General features: G+C 35.9%; 1 protein-coding gene across 1 annotated transcript; it reads right to left on the bottom strand.

Annotated features, from left to right (window-relative positions):
- Positions 1 to 9714: 9714 nt before the first annotated feature.
- Positions 9715 to 11993, bottom strand: WRKY13 (WRKY DNA-binding protein 13). Its single transcript, XM_023656340.2, has 4 exons — positions 11565 to 11993; positions 11282 to 11482; positions 10902 to 11069; positions 9715 to 10018 (listed from the first exon to the last, which is right to left on the bottom strand). Exons 1-4 carry the CDS (start codon positions 11852 to 11854, stop codon positions 10015 to 10017), a joined length of 663 nt encoding a protein of 220 aa, XP_023512108.1. The 5' UTR covers positions 11855 to 11993; the 3' UTR covers positions 9715 to 10014.
- Between the last annotated feature and the right edge of the window lie 2730 nt (positions 11994 to 14723).

Raw genomic sequence — 14723 nt, 5'->3', positions numbered from 1 at the left:
ATGTCTTCGGGGATTACTTAGTATGTTAGTGATGGGCTTGGACAGTTGCAAACGGTATCAGAGCCAGACACCGGGTGATGTGCCAGTGACGAGGCTAAGCCCCAAAGGGGCTGGACACGAGGCAATGTGCCAGCAAAGACGCTGGACCCCAAAGGAGGTGGATTGGGAGACCCCACATCGATTGGAAAAAGGAACGAGTGCCAATGGAAACGCTAGACCCCGAAGAGGGTGGATTGTGAGATCCCACATTGGTTTGGGAGGAGAAAGAAACATTTTTTATGAGGGTGTGAAAACCACTCCCTAGCAGCTACATTTAAAAAACTTGGAGGAGAAGTCGGAAAGGGAGGAAAAGTTCAAAAAGGACAATATCTACTAGCTGTGGGCTTAGAGCGTTACAACAGTTAGAAATTAATTAAGCTAAATTCATGATACACGTGCATGAATTTTAGATGCATGGAGGTTCTTTTGTCAAGGACATGAATGATATGCATGTATGCGTTTATTTAATTTGTATTTCTTAGTTGTGTTTCTTGGATATTATACATATGGTCATTTATTTATTTTATTTATTATTATTATTATTATTATTTTTTTTTTTTTTTTTTGTCTTTGTAACCAAGCCAAACAAAGACAAATGAAGATTTAGGTGAAGTATTGTGTGGCTCATCGACATTTCGAACAAAGTTGTATTAGATTAAGGTAAAAAAAACATGTCATCGAACAATAGATTGTGGCATCAACTTACTTGATTTGAAGGAAAGAAGCATTTAAAATATAAAAACATACATATATTTACAATATCCAAAATTTAGTTTTGGAGTTTAGGCACATTAGATAACTAAATTCAAAAGGATCCACACAAAAATGGACACAAAATGGTGTAGGCTCTCGACCTTTAAGTTTGGCTCTCTATGGCGCTTTGTCCTCGACCAACTAGTCTGTAACAACCAAAAAATTATAAACAAAAAGATTGTCACACATCGGTTAGATTCAGAAAGTGGGAAGATGAACTCCAATATAAGAGGGAGATCGTTTGGCTTGCTGAATCACAATAATTGCTTCATTTCATCTTACTTGGGCGGTTTGGAGTCAATCGAATTTCTAACGGCTTCAATTTGACTTCTCGACTGATCCGACTTAGGTCTTATACGTTTGGACCATTTCACACCTTTGGAGGCTTATAAGGTTAGTATGGCTAGTATTTAGCTTATTTAAATTATTTGGAGCTAAGTTTAGATTATTTTATGTAATTAAATGCTCAATTTTCATACTAGAATTGTAAATTAAGATTGTGAGACTCGTGAGATAGAATTAGATTTCAAGGAGCAACTTTAAGCTAACATCAAAGAAGCTAATGACTTCGACTTAGACCAATCAAGTAAGTGAATTTACTATTGACTTCGTTGGATGTCTTGTTTGATAGTGAAAATTTGAGAAAATCAGTCAAAGTCAAGTTTGAAAGGTAAATTGGTCATTTCTCTTGGCCAATGTGTACATTCTCAAAGCAGCACACAACGGTACACCCCTCAGAGTGAGGCTCGCAAGCCAACCATGGCATTCCTTCTCATGGCACCAACTTTTACGGAAGCAAAGTCTAGATTGCTGCTAACTGACTTGTTGAAAATTAATGTGCCTTAGAAGGAATACGAAAACTGTGCACTACTTATGAGCTAGATTGCTACTAATAACTCTCCAAGGGTAGAGTTATATCAAGTATTTTTTATAGTTAATTTTGCACTCATACTCACCATTTTCTCATTAATTGCTCCATTTATTCTAATTAGTATACATGAAATAGTTAATTGTGGTTTAATATGAAAAGAAGATCAATTTGCATAAATCGAACTTAATTGAGTTATTTGGTAAAATTCCAGAACATTTATACTGAACCATGATGCTATAGCAAATTTGGAAACAACACTACTTGCAAATTTGGAAATAAATTGTTGATTCTGATGCTGAAGCAATTCAAAATGCAAAATTTTCGGGGATCACATGGAAATTTTAATCCACATCAGCAGTTCATGTGGGTCATTGACTACCAAATTAGAAACATCCTAGTTGGACGATTTTATTGTTTCTCAGCACTAAGTGAGAATAAACAAACATTATAAAATTAGAAAAGAAAAAGGATACCTAAAAAAGGTGGGAGAGCCACACTTGGGAAAGTAGATTTTTGGATTAGACAGCAGTAGCCTCTGATGCAGTGAACTGCTGTAAGATCAGAGAACTAGAAGAAAATCCTAATTCAACAGTTATTGACAGCATAAGGAAAAGAAAACCAACCAGGATTGATTAGGGCAAAGAGGTGGACGTGAGAGCTCAAAGGAAGGAAATTCCATTAAAGAACGGCAACAAAGCGGGATAACTCTTTATTTTCTTATTCTCTTTTCTTATTCCATCAACTTTACTTGATTGAGATGTGGATTTCTTTGTTTAATTTAGTTTGTATGGAGAGCTAAACTTTTTAAGGCGAGGCGAGAGAGTTTTATATAATTTAAGTATGTTGACGGTATGATTTTAGTTTATTAAAGAGTTGTTGTTAATGATTTACATGTGAGTTTAATTAGCTACTTAATATACATATTTGTTCTCTTATTCGGGAGAAGAGAGGGAGCAATGAAATCCTCTTAAATACTCTAGTTCCATTGTAAGAAGACTTAGGTAATAGAAGGGCTATGAATAATTTTTCTCCCAAAGCTTTGTTAATAGAAATTAAAATAGGTTATAGAAATAATCACCATGCAGGAACCTCGGAGGTGGGCTTGGGAATCTAATAAAAGGAACTAAAATCTACCACAAAATTTAACAACTTATCTATTTAATCTCTCTTCGCCGAACCTTCCTCATTTTTGTTGATTTCCTCATCATTTTCTCTTTTTCGACAGCAGTGGCACTCTGTGTTAGTTTCGTTTAATTAGTTTAAAATCACCAACACCCATTTGAATGTTACCTAAAAAAACTCACTTAATTTCCAGCGATAAAATTAACCAAAAAGATAGGTTCTATGTAGAATCGATAATTTACTTGTTACTTGCTACTTGTGATAGTGTATATTTGCACTTTTTCTTGTGAATTTTACGTCATTTTATTATATACATTCACAAGCGATCAACTACTAATGGTTTTTTGTAACACACCCAACTTGATGTGCCTTCTGATTTTCTGCTGCTCACATCGGAACTCCAAGCCCTTGGTAAATGAGATTGGTCTTACTTCTTGAGGGGTAAGGACTACAATCGTTGATGTGTTACACTCGACACACCTGAGCTTGGGGGTGTTTTGGCTTCAACCCATTACTATCTCTGATGCTTGACAACACAACTGCCTTGTCGATACTAACACTCTTGACGCACTTATGCTGCCTTCATTCAACCCTCAAGTTCTTTTTCCTAACAATCTTGTTCGACTAAACACACAAAGTGTGGCTTTGATATCAACTATTACAGTTGTACATTTTTAACCGTATGATATCATGATCTTTACACGCTCACAACAAGCTTTGAGAGAAATCCAAACCCCATATACATTTTTCACACGTCTTTTTGGCTTCGCTAGATCTTAGGTGAGGTTCGTCTTTGCCAACCGAATACAACTTGTGCATAATCCAAGCTAGTTTAGCCACACACGCCGCCCGTGCATGCATGTTCAATCATCTGCAACTTAACCGTTTTGTCTCTATGTTAGGCCAAGTCATCAGCTCGACATTGCCTCTACTCGGGGTCAAGGTCTCTCGTATTCAACATCATATCTCATATTCTCATCTTGATTTCTAATTAACATGGCTCACATGTCTTGACGTCATCATAAGTCACGTAGTGTCGTCGGCCATCACAGCTCTCTCACTCATGCCCATCAAGAACGAGCCCATGTGTCGTTCATAATACCGAGACATCTTGAACATCCATCCATTTTGGCTCTATCGAAGCTTTGGACCCTCTCGTATCCATGACATATCATTTACAAACTTTGTACCGGATTGCAGGTGTCTGATCCAACCTCTACATGGGCTGGAGTGCAATGTCAGCACACTCATGTTGTCTGACACTGTCCTTGAAAAATTCATTTCAAAGGACGTCACTCGAGACACTCATGTCACAATGCTCACTCACACTGTGACACATGTATGTGCGAAATGGCAGCTCGCTTAGGCCATAAGGCCTAGGGGTGGTGGAGAGCTGATAACATGCCTCTCCCTAAGGTACATTCTGATGCATTTTTTGTCTAGCAAGTGTAGACATGAATTTGGTGAATGGTCATACGGTGTCGTGGAGCATCCATCCGGTTTTTTATTGACACCAAATTTAGTGAGCTTCCATCTTTCATATTTAAGGACGTTACTCCAGAGTTGCATACCCGAATTTCTATGGCCTAGGGTGTTGGGGAAAGGGACATTGAAAGAGATAGGAATATCAAAGCTGCCATGCTTTATTATTGTTTTCTGACTCATGCTTAATAGTTACACAATCCCAATATTTATAGGCTTATACACTAACCAAAAATAGTAAATTATGAAAATCTAAATAAACTCAAATCTACTCAATCTCCTAAAATATTGGTAGTTTGAATACTTTGAATCATATCTAACTACTTTAAATCATATCTCAATTTTGAATACTTTCAATCATATCTCAACACTCCCCCTTGATTCAAATTAAATCATGTCTCAATTTTGAATACTTTGAATCATATCTCAACACTCCCCCTTGATTCAAAGTTGCAGATGTCAAGTACAGAGCTTTTCTTTTGACAAAGTCTCTGTAAGTATGTCTACTTTATTCCATATAATGTCTGTCTAAACTTGTATACCTTTGTTTCTTTGTCTTCCTTTATGAACCCCTTTGGTTGTGTTACATAGACCTCTTCTTGTAAATCTCCATACAACTTTTCGTTTGGTAAGTAAACCATATTCCATGTTCCATTTTTCTCAATGGACTGTATCTCTACTATCATGACTTTGTTCGACTCTTCTTTTTCATTTGCTTCTTCATAACTCATAGGGTCCGAAACAGTAAGAGCAAATTGACATGATGCATATATGTCAGCTAAAGATTTATGCTTTTTTGGAGGTGTCTCATCTGAAAATTCTTCAAGAGAAAAGTTGTTGTTTAGTGATGCTGAAGATAATGAATTTGACAAATTTTGTGTTGCAGTGGAGGCACTGGGAGATGCACTAGAGTTGACCCTTGTCTTTTCATTTGGAGAAACTTCAACTGTAATCTTTTGCTGCTCCTGTTCTTTACTCCAATCCCAACTCACGTTTTAATTAAATATTACATCCCTTCACTAAGGGGATTTATAATTTATATGTCTTTGATTGAGTACAATAGCTAATGATAATGCATTTTTCAGATTTTTCATCAAGCTTTTTACGAGTTTGAGGATGTTTCAAAGCATAAGCAACACAACCAAAGACTCATAAATGACTTACCGATGGCTTCCTTCCATGGCATGCTTCATAAGGAGTTCGATTCATAACAACTTTTGTTGGTGAGAGATTTAATAGATAAACAGATGCTGCTACAGCTTCTGCCTAAAATTGGTTTGGAAGTCTCCTTGCTTGTAACATACTTCTTGTCATCTCCACAATAGTTTGATTTTTTTGTTCAGCGATTCCATTTTGTTCTGGAGTGTATGGAGCTGTTAACTCCCTTTGGATGCCCTCTTCTTCACAAAACAGATTGAACATTTTAGATATGAACTCGTCACCTCTGTCTGTGCGAATAACTTTAATGTGACAGCCACTTTGGTTCTCCACCATAACTTTAAAAATTTGGAACTTCGGATAAATTTCTGACTTATGTTGTAGGAAGTAAACCCAGCTCATGCGACTATAGTCATCAATGAATAGTAAAAAGTATATACTCCCATCCAAAGACTTCTTTTGCATTGGCCCGCATGAATTAGTTCTAGATAATGTGAAGTGCTTTTAGTTTTTCCAACACGAAAGGACTTCCTAGTCTGCTTGCCATAAATGCATCCTTCACATAAATTAGTTGAATCAATTCTTGGTAATCTGAAAACCATACCTTTGTCCCTGAGTATTTTCAGACCCTTCATATGAGGATGCCCATATCTAAGATGCCATAATGTTGAGTCATCCTTTATGCTAGCAATAAGAGCAAAATCCTCCCCGTAGAAACATCCCGTGGAAACATCTTATTTGAAGTCATGCAATTTAAACTTTATGGCCTGATTTCTTATGTGTAATGACACATGTGTTGTCATTAAATAGAACAGAATGTTCTCTGGTCATCAATTGTCCAACACTAGTAAATTGTATCCTGAATCAGGTACAAATTGAACATTATCTAATTGTTTTATCTTACCATGATTGGTTTTGACTTTCACGGTACCTTTTCCCTCAACTTGCATCTCTTTTGTATTTTCAAGTTGCACCTTAATTTTTTGCATCTCATCAAGCTCTTTGAATAAGGATTTGGTGGCTATCATATGGTTCGAGCATCCGCTATCAACAAACCATAAGTCACCTTTTTTTTGGATTAGTATCAATACATGCCATAAAAAGTTTTTCTTCTTCTTCATTCTGCTCCAAAATTCATTCGTTGATCTTTATACCAACAATCATCTTTTGTGTGCCCATACCTTCTGCAATGGTAACATTGTATGACATTCGTTATGTTACTTTGCCCATTGAATTGCCTTTTTACATAATTTCTCCATCTACCTCTGTTACCGCGACCACCATGGAAGCTGCAAAATCCTCCTCTTCCACGACTTCTACCTGCTAAATGAATATTTTCTTTTTTGTTGCCTTCGTTGTTGGCTGTCTCCTTCACTTGTAGTGCCTTTTCTTCATTCCTTTATGATGATCTATTGATTCTTGTCTCATCGAGCCTGAAGTGAGCCCATCAGTTCATCAACGGAGAGCATTGATAGATCATTAGCTTTTTCTAAGGCAGCCACCACATGGTCAAACTTTGGAGTTAAGCTTCTCAACACCTTTGCAACAATTGTTTCATCTGAAATTTTCTCTCCATAGGTACACATCTGACTGACTATTGTCATTGCTCTTGACAAAAAGTCAACAATTGATTTGTCATTCGTCATGAGGAGTTTCAAAATCACGTCTTAGATATTGCAATTCCATTGTTATGGCCTCTGAATCTTCTAAAAACTCCTTCTATAGAATTGACCATGCTTGCTTTGATGTGGTTGCTGCTGCAATTCGTGAAAAAACAGTCTCATGAACTGCTTGCTAAATAATGAATAGAGCCTTGACATCATTTTTCTTGGTTTCTCTTAGTCTCTCCTTCTCTTCTATTGTGGGTTCTAATATATCAACAAACCCGTGCTCCACCAAGTCCCTTAGCTCCTGCGATCTGAGCAAGGTCTTCATCTTGATGCTCCACCACTCATATTTCTCACCACTAAAAATTGGTAACAGTGGTGTAGAGGAAGAAAAACCAGCTACAGCCATTTTTTGTTTTGTGAAAAAAAATAATCACTCACTCTCGTGTTGACAGGAACTTGGCTCTGATACCAAATTTGTTGGGAGAAAGGGGTGTTGAAAGAGATAGGAATATCAAAGCTGCAGTGCTTTGTTATTGTTTTCTGACCTCAATGCTTAAAAGTTACCTAATTCCCAATATTTATAAGCTTATACACTAAGAAATAGTAAATTATGGAAATATAAATTCAAATCTACTTACAATTTGCTAAAATCTTGGTAGTTTGAATACCTTGAATCATATCTAACTACTCTAAATCATATCTCAATTTTGAATACTTTGAATCATATCTCAACAGAGGGTCCTACCCAACCCTTTATAAAACCTATCTTTGTCCCTCATGTCGACATTGTTGCTTCCATCTCCCTTGTGCCTCGGTATGGCCTCAATGCACATCTCTTTGGTGTGTTAGATGATACACAATCCTCCTCAATTCGCATCATCGCACATTCTTGTCTCAATCCTCGCATGGTCGATTGGGTGACACTTCGTGTCGCCACCTTGTCATGACTGCACGTGAGGGTCACAACCTACCCTCTTCATAGTATGGTTGTTACATAGGGCACATGAGTGCGAATGTAAGTCTATTTGTTCCCTGTTCCACTTTCGTTTGTAAGTTTTTCGTCTAATTTCCATACATACCCTATTATGACTTGATTTAGGACCTACCAAAGAAATTTCAGAAAATTTGAGATTTTCAACATGTGGAAAATCTAGCTTAAGAAGACACACTTTATCCAAGAAAGTAACCACACAAGATGTTCTAGCATACGAGCATTCTGTACATTAGATGGTTAGAAAAGACATGTTAAGGATTTCATAAAAGTATTTTTGGATGAGTATGTTGTATGTTATGGTAAAATTACGGTTATGCCCCTAGGTTGAGATTTCCGAGTAGCGTGATATGTTTTATACAAAGCTAGAAAGAGAATATGCATGAGTAGAATACAAGTTGGGCCAACTAACCTCCCTTGGATGACGAGCAAACAAGCTCTTACCATGTTCTCACCTGGTATGGAGTCTATTGAGTAATATCTCATCTTTAGATATCGGTTACCACTGCATAGGCTAAGCTAACTACCCAAAATTGTACACAACAAAAGCAATACTCCTAGAGCCCAGAGTAAAGCCCATGATCTCCTGCTAGATCAAGGATGTGATGAGAGCCTACAACTAGGTTGTTTACTGGTATATACTCATCTCTTATACTCATCTCTTTTACTCATCTCTTTTCCCTTTCTTTTCTAGGTGTACACAGGTTGCCAGTTGAGGTGGAGAAGTGTTCGAAAACTATGGGGTCACAGAGGGGGTCAGTCTAGAGCATCAGTCCATTTTTTTATGGGTCCTTTCTATTTTGTTTCATAATTGTATCCCGAACCATTTTTCCTGTTTGTAATAACTTTGAGCAACAATTTCTTATAATTAGATTTTATTTTCTACTTAGTGTTAGTGTTTTTAGTTTATTTATTTTGAATTTAAATTTTATCTGATTTTCATGTTTTATTTTATTCTACTTTTTTTATTTCTTTTCACTTTCGTCTTTTTAGTCTGATTCCGGTGTTGAGGTCTCGAAATTTGGGTCACGACAATTTCAAATTTCAAATGCATTCCCAAGAACAAACACTATTAAAAAGTTATAGTTGTCGATAAGTTCTCATTGAAATTTTCAAGGACAAATCATGTCCCACGACTCAAGATACATATTGTATGTGGACTCATTTTTTTTTATTTCAACGGTGAAATCACAATATTTTTAAAATATTCATCCTCTGTTTTACATTTTTTTAAGTAAAGGCAAGGCAAGTACCCCAGGTACGATAATTTGATGTCAGTTAGAGTCAATAAAGGAGATAGTTTTCTACAATTCTATTAAAATTATATTATTAGGATAGTCTACAACTATATCCATCTTTGAATTTCTATTGAGAAATGTTTTATCCTTATTTCAATTGTCATTTCCATATGAACATTTAAGTCCATAATAAGTTTTAAGATTAAATACTTTTTAAATAGTTTTCCACACAAAACCTTCATAACATATATGTAATATCGATCTTATTTTAAAGAAAAATATCGAGTCATTACAAGAACTTTTACTCGTGTATGACTTCAATAAATATAAATATTAGTTTAAGTTAGAGACCGAAAGTCCCTTACCAACATATAAATGAGGGAGAGCTACGGCAAAGACAGATCTTATCTTTCACTTATAAGAAAATCACGAGTTATTTACGTATAGCAATGATATAAAAGTAGGAACTCGAAAGTACTCGATTTGGTTTGTTTTATGTTGTTTTCTCTCCCATTTCATAATAAAAGAAACATAATGAAGTAAATGAAAGAGAAGAACAAAAGGCACACACATGACTGACTAAGGTTCATTTCCATCTCTTTTCCCTACGTTACCAAACACAAGAAGGGAAGAGAAGAGATGGACAAAAGAACCAAAGCCAAACTAAAATAGTAGCTAACAAGACAAACAATATGCATAAACCCCCATCAACGTATTTGCTTCTTTTTCTCCTTCTCTTTAGCTTCATTATTACCTGCAATAAAGCAACCATCGATTCATCAAAAACATGTAAAATGCCCCAAAAAAGTGAATTTTTTCATCCACATTCATTGCATTCTCTAGTATAAAGCAATCTAACCGTCAAAGTCCACCGCTACCAGATATTGTTCTCTTTTGGCAGACCTTTCGGACTTCCTCTCAAGGTTTTTAAAATGCATCTACTAGGGATAGGTTTCCATGTCCTTATAAGAAATGTTTCGTTTTCTTCTCCAACCAATGTGGTATCTGACAATCCACTCCCCTTGGGGGCTAGCTGGAATAGCCCAAGACAATTGCTAGCAAATATTGTCTTTTTTGGGTTTTCTCATTCGGGTTTTTCCTTAAGGTTTTTGAAATCCGTCTACTAGGGATAGGTTTCTACACCCTTATAAAGAATGTTTTGTTCTCCTCTCTAACCAATTTGCGATCTCACAATCAACTCCGGGGGGCCAACATCCTCACTAGCACACCATTTGATCTTTGGCTCTGATACTAACTATAATAGCTCAAGCCCACCGCTAGCATATATTGTTATTTTTGTGCTTTTCCTTTCGGGTTTTTCTTCAAGGTTTTCAAAACACATCTACTAGGCGAAAGGTTTCAACACTCTTACAAGAAATGTTTCGTTCTCCTCTCCAACCAACATACGATCTCACAATCAAAGATCCAACTTTCTACAAAAACATGTTCAAAATAGTTTCATAAACCCAAGATCAAGCTCAAAAAACAAAAGCATTGATCAAATTCGATGTGTTTTCCCATTCAATTAACTCTCCATTAACTTCTCTTAAGATTTAGTTTAAATGGGTCTTGATCTAAATTACAATCTCTAGAGAGAGAAAGAGAATGGAACAAAAAAGCAAAAGAAAAGAGAGTACCAGAAGAAATTATTGAGATGGGTTTGAGCTTCAGAGTCTTCAGAATCATGAGAAGGAGAATGAACATGTCTTCCTTCATAAGTTGTAATCACCATTCTTGGATCCTCAGCTAATCTCTCCACTCGTTTCTTTACCCTACAGTGATCTTGTGTACAACGGTAATAGCTTCTGCATTGCAAACAAAAGTAATTAAAAAAAAGATTGAATTTTTCATCATTACTTCCTTAGTTTTCATATAATCATTCCCCTTTTTGATGTTTTTGAAGCCTTATAATTACATCTTTCTCAGAAATCATGATGAAAAACATCAAAATTTGAATCTCACAAAAAGATAACGAATCAAATGAACAAAAGATGGGTTTTTTAAAATTTTTATTTACCGAGGATGCTGTGTGTTCTTGACAACTTTCTGGCCATACTTCCGCCATTTGTAACCATCATCAAGAACATCCACATCGCTTAGGGTTTTGAATGAAAATCTTGGCTCTCGAACTCTTCTTCTTCCTTTGATCTTCTTCATCTTCATTGTTGAAATTCCCAATTGATTTTCATTGCTTCTCTTCCCAATCTCTCCCCATGGCCTTCAAACACAAAATCAAACTCAAAATCATTCATAAAAACAAGATTTTTTTCAAAAATTTAAGGGTGTTGGAGGGTACTCACCATAGATTTGGAGTGGAAGTTTGCAAGGAAAGGAGGTGTGGAGGTGCAAATTCATAGAAAGGGGAGGGCTTGAGGGGCAAATTCATAGAAGAAAAAAGTAGGGTTTCGGAGAGATTAAGGTTGGTGTCGGAATTATTATTATTATTGTTGGAGGTTGAGAAATTTGGATTCTCAAAGGGGTTTGAAGGGAAATTGAAGAAACCCATTTGAGAAATTGGTGGTGTTTGATGATCTTGATCTTCAAACAAAGCTTGTTGTGGGTTCAATAGGAGTTGGGATTTGGAACCCATTCTTGGTTGGGTATGGCTATGGCTATGGCTATGGCTTCTTGGTTCTTCTTCTTCTTCTTCTTCCTTTGTGCAAAAGGGATGGCTTTGAAGGGTGAGAAGAAAGATGGTTGAAGTTGAAGAAATGGGTGACAAAGAGAATGTAAGGTTAGCTATTTTATATATACGAGAATTGGCTAGATCCTTCCTTTACGTATCCCTACTTTCCCTTTTTCTTTTTGCTATGCTTTTTACTCTTTTTTCTTTTCTTTCTTTCCCCATTCTTCACTTGTCAGAATTTCGAGGTAAAGTAAAAAGTTCATCTTGGAGTTCCATATTACTTAATTACACCAAAGATTTGAAGTAGGAAACATTTCGGGAAGATTAAAAGTAAAATTACAAGAGCTTATATGCTTAAAATTACAGATTGAGCCTACAACTAATAAATATTGTCCGTTTTGGCCCGCTACGTATTTGTCGTTAGCCTACCGCTAACATATATTATCTGTTTTGGCTGGTTATTTATTGTTCTTAGCCCATCACTAACGGATATTGTTTGTTTTGGCCCATTACATATTGTAGTCAGCCCACTACTAATAGATATTGTCCGTTTTAGCCTGTTACGTATTGTCGTTAGCCCACCACTAATAGATATTGTTCGTTTTGGCTCATTACGTATTGTCGTCCGCCCACCGCTAATAGATATTGTCCGTTTTGGCTCGTTACGTATTGTCGTCTGCCCACCACTAACAGATATTGTCCGTTTTGCCCCATTACATATTGTCATCAGCCCACTGCTAACAAATATTGTTCGTTTTGTCCCGTTACGTATAATCATCAGCCACCGCTAACAGATATTGTTCGTTTTGGCCCGTTACATATTATCGTCAGCCCACCGCTAACAGATATTGTTCGTTTTGGCCCGTTACGTATTGTCGTCTGCCCACCGCTAACAGATATTGTTCGTTTTGGCCCATTACGTATTGTCGTCAGCGCACCACTAATAGATATTGTCCGTTTTGGCCCGTTACGTATTGTCGTCAGCGCACCACTAATAGATATTGTCCGTTTTGGCCCGTTACATATTGTCGTTAGCCCACAGTGATATTGTTTGTTTTAACCGATTAAGTATTGTTGTCAGCCTCAAGATTTTAAAACATATTTTGTAGAGAGACATTTTCACACATTTATAAACACAAATATTTTCGTCAGCCTCATGATTTTAAAACGTTCTCGAGAGGTTTTGACACTTTTATAAGAATTGCTTTGTTCCCCTCCTCAACTAACGTGCAATATGTTGTTCTTATGGGTTAAAATATTAAACAATAATCTTAATTCTCTTGGTTTTTTTTTTCCTTTTTTTTTTTTTTTATGAACTTACCAAATTGGTCCTCAATTTTGAATAAAATCTTAATTTGGTCCATGTGATTTTAGAAATTTAAAGTAATGTTGGTGATTTTAGCATATTTTTCATTTGGTCCCTTTATTTGTAGAAGTTTTCATCTTGGTCCATATGATTTTTTAATTTATTTCATCGTAAAAACACAATTTATTTATTATTCGATTCTACGTGTACTTAAACTACAAACTCTAAATTTATAATATAACCGTTATAAAATGAAAAGTATCAATCTGTTGAAATTGACTGGGGTTAGCAGTGAAAGGAGATCTTGACATCTTTGATCGTTTGCCTCTAATGTAACACGTTCCCTCCGATCAACAGGATCCGTCATCCCTCAAGTTGGGCTCCTTTTCTTCTAGAGAAACCAAGTCGGTCGCCTCTACTGATCGAACCCCATTTCTCTAATAACCAACGATTAAGAGGTCCAAGATTCAAATCTCGAGTTCCACACATTGCTCAGCTGAACAAAACTATAGTTGACAATTGTGGTGTAAATAACGAAGAACACTCGATGTGTTCGTCTCAAAAGCTTTCGGAAAAGCATAGGGAATAGTGAAGAACATTGGTTCATATACTATTCAACAAGAAGAAAGGAACAAAAAGAAGAGAGGAGAAGAGGAATGTAGGGAGAGGGGAGTGAATTAGAGGTATGAGGATTAAAAACTGAAGTTGATGCTTCCGACAATTGGAGCCTTAGTATTATTATTATTGTCACTGTGTTTTTCCCCAAACCTCAAAAGCATAAAAACTATGTCTCATTGGGGTTAGTGGAGATTTCACTGTTGAATTGAAGGTCAACTATACACGACAACTCACCTTCAGACACGACATTCATTCTCTCTACTCCTTGTTCTGTTGGATACAACAGTTTTTTCTAAACACACTCACACCTACTTCACTTCTCTTTAATAATCATTTTATTTTTGTTATTTTACGAATTTACGGGATTGGCGTTCTTTTTTTTATTGGGTCTAACCCGACGAATTTGAAAATAGAGTTATAATTCAACTCTACGTAACTCTATCCTATTTTTAAGATTATTACGAAAATCAAGAATATTTTATGTTTGTAACTTACGTCAGTGATGTGTTATAACTTATAACCCAACGAATTTGAAAATAGACAATTCAACCCTACATAACTCTATCTTACTTTTAAGATTATTATGAACGTTAAGAATATTTAACGTTTGTAACTGACATCGGTGATGTGTTGTGACTTATAAATATTTGATATTTTAAGTTTTAAAAAAACAACCCGACAACTCAACTCAACCCAATTTGAAAAGAGAGAATTAGGTTGATTCTCGTGGCTCAAAATTAGTATTTTTATTAATTTAGCCATATAATTAATTTGCAAATATTACGTTTGGATATACTTTATGTTTTATTCCATTTTAATCTCTATTTATTTTCAATCAACTCGCCAACTTTTTATAGCTTTAAGCATAAAGACTAAAATATATAAAATAAGTCCTAAATTTTAATCCGA

The sequence above is a fragment of the Cucurbita pepo genome, chromosome 16 (assembly GCF_057944985.1).
Source record: "Cucurbita pepo subsp. pepo isolate OVF chromosome 16, ASM5794498v1, whole genome shotgun sequence".
NCBI lineage: Eukaryota > Viridiplantae > Streptophyta > Magnoliopsida > Cucurbitales > Cucurbitaceae > Cucurbita > Cucurbita pepo.
Note: the sequence above shows the minus strand (reverse complement) of the source record. Positions and strands in the feature narration are given on the sequence as shown.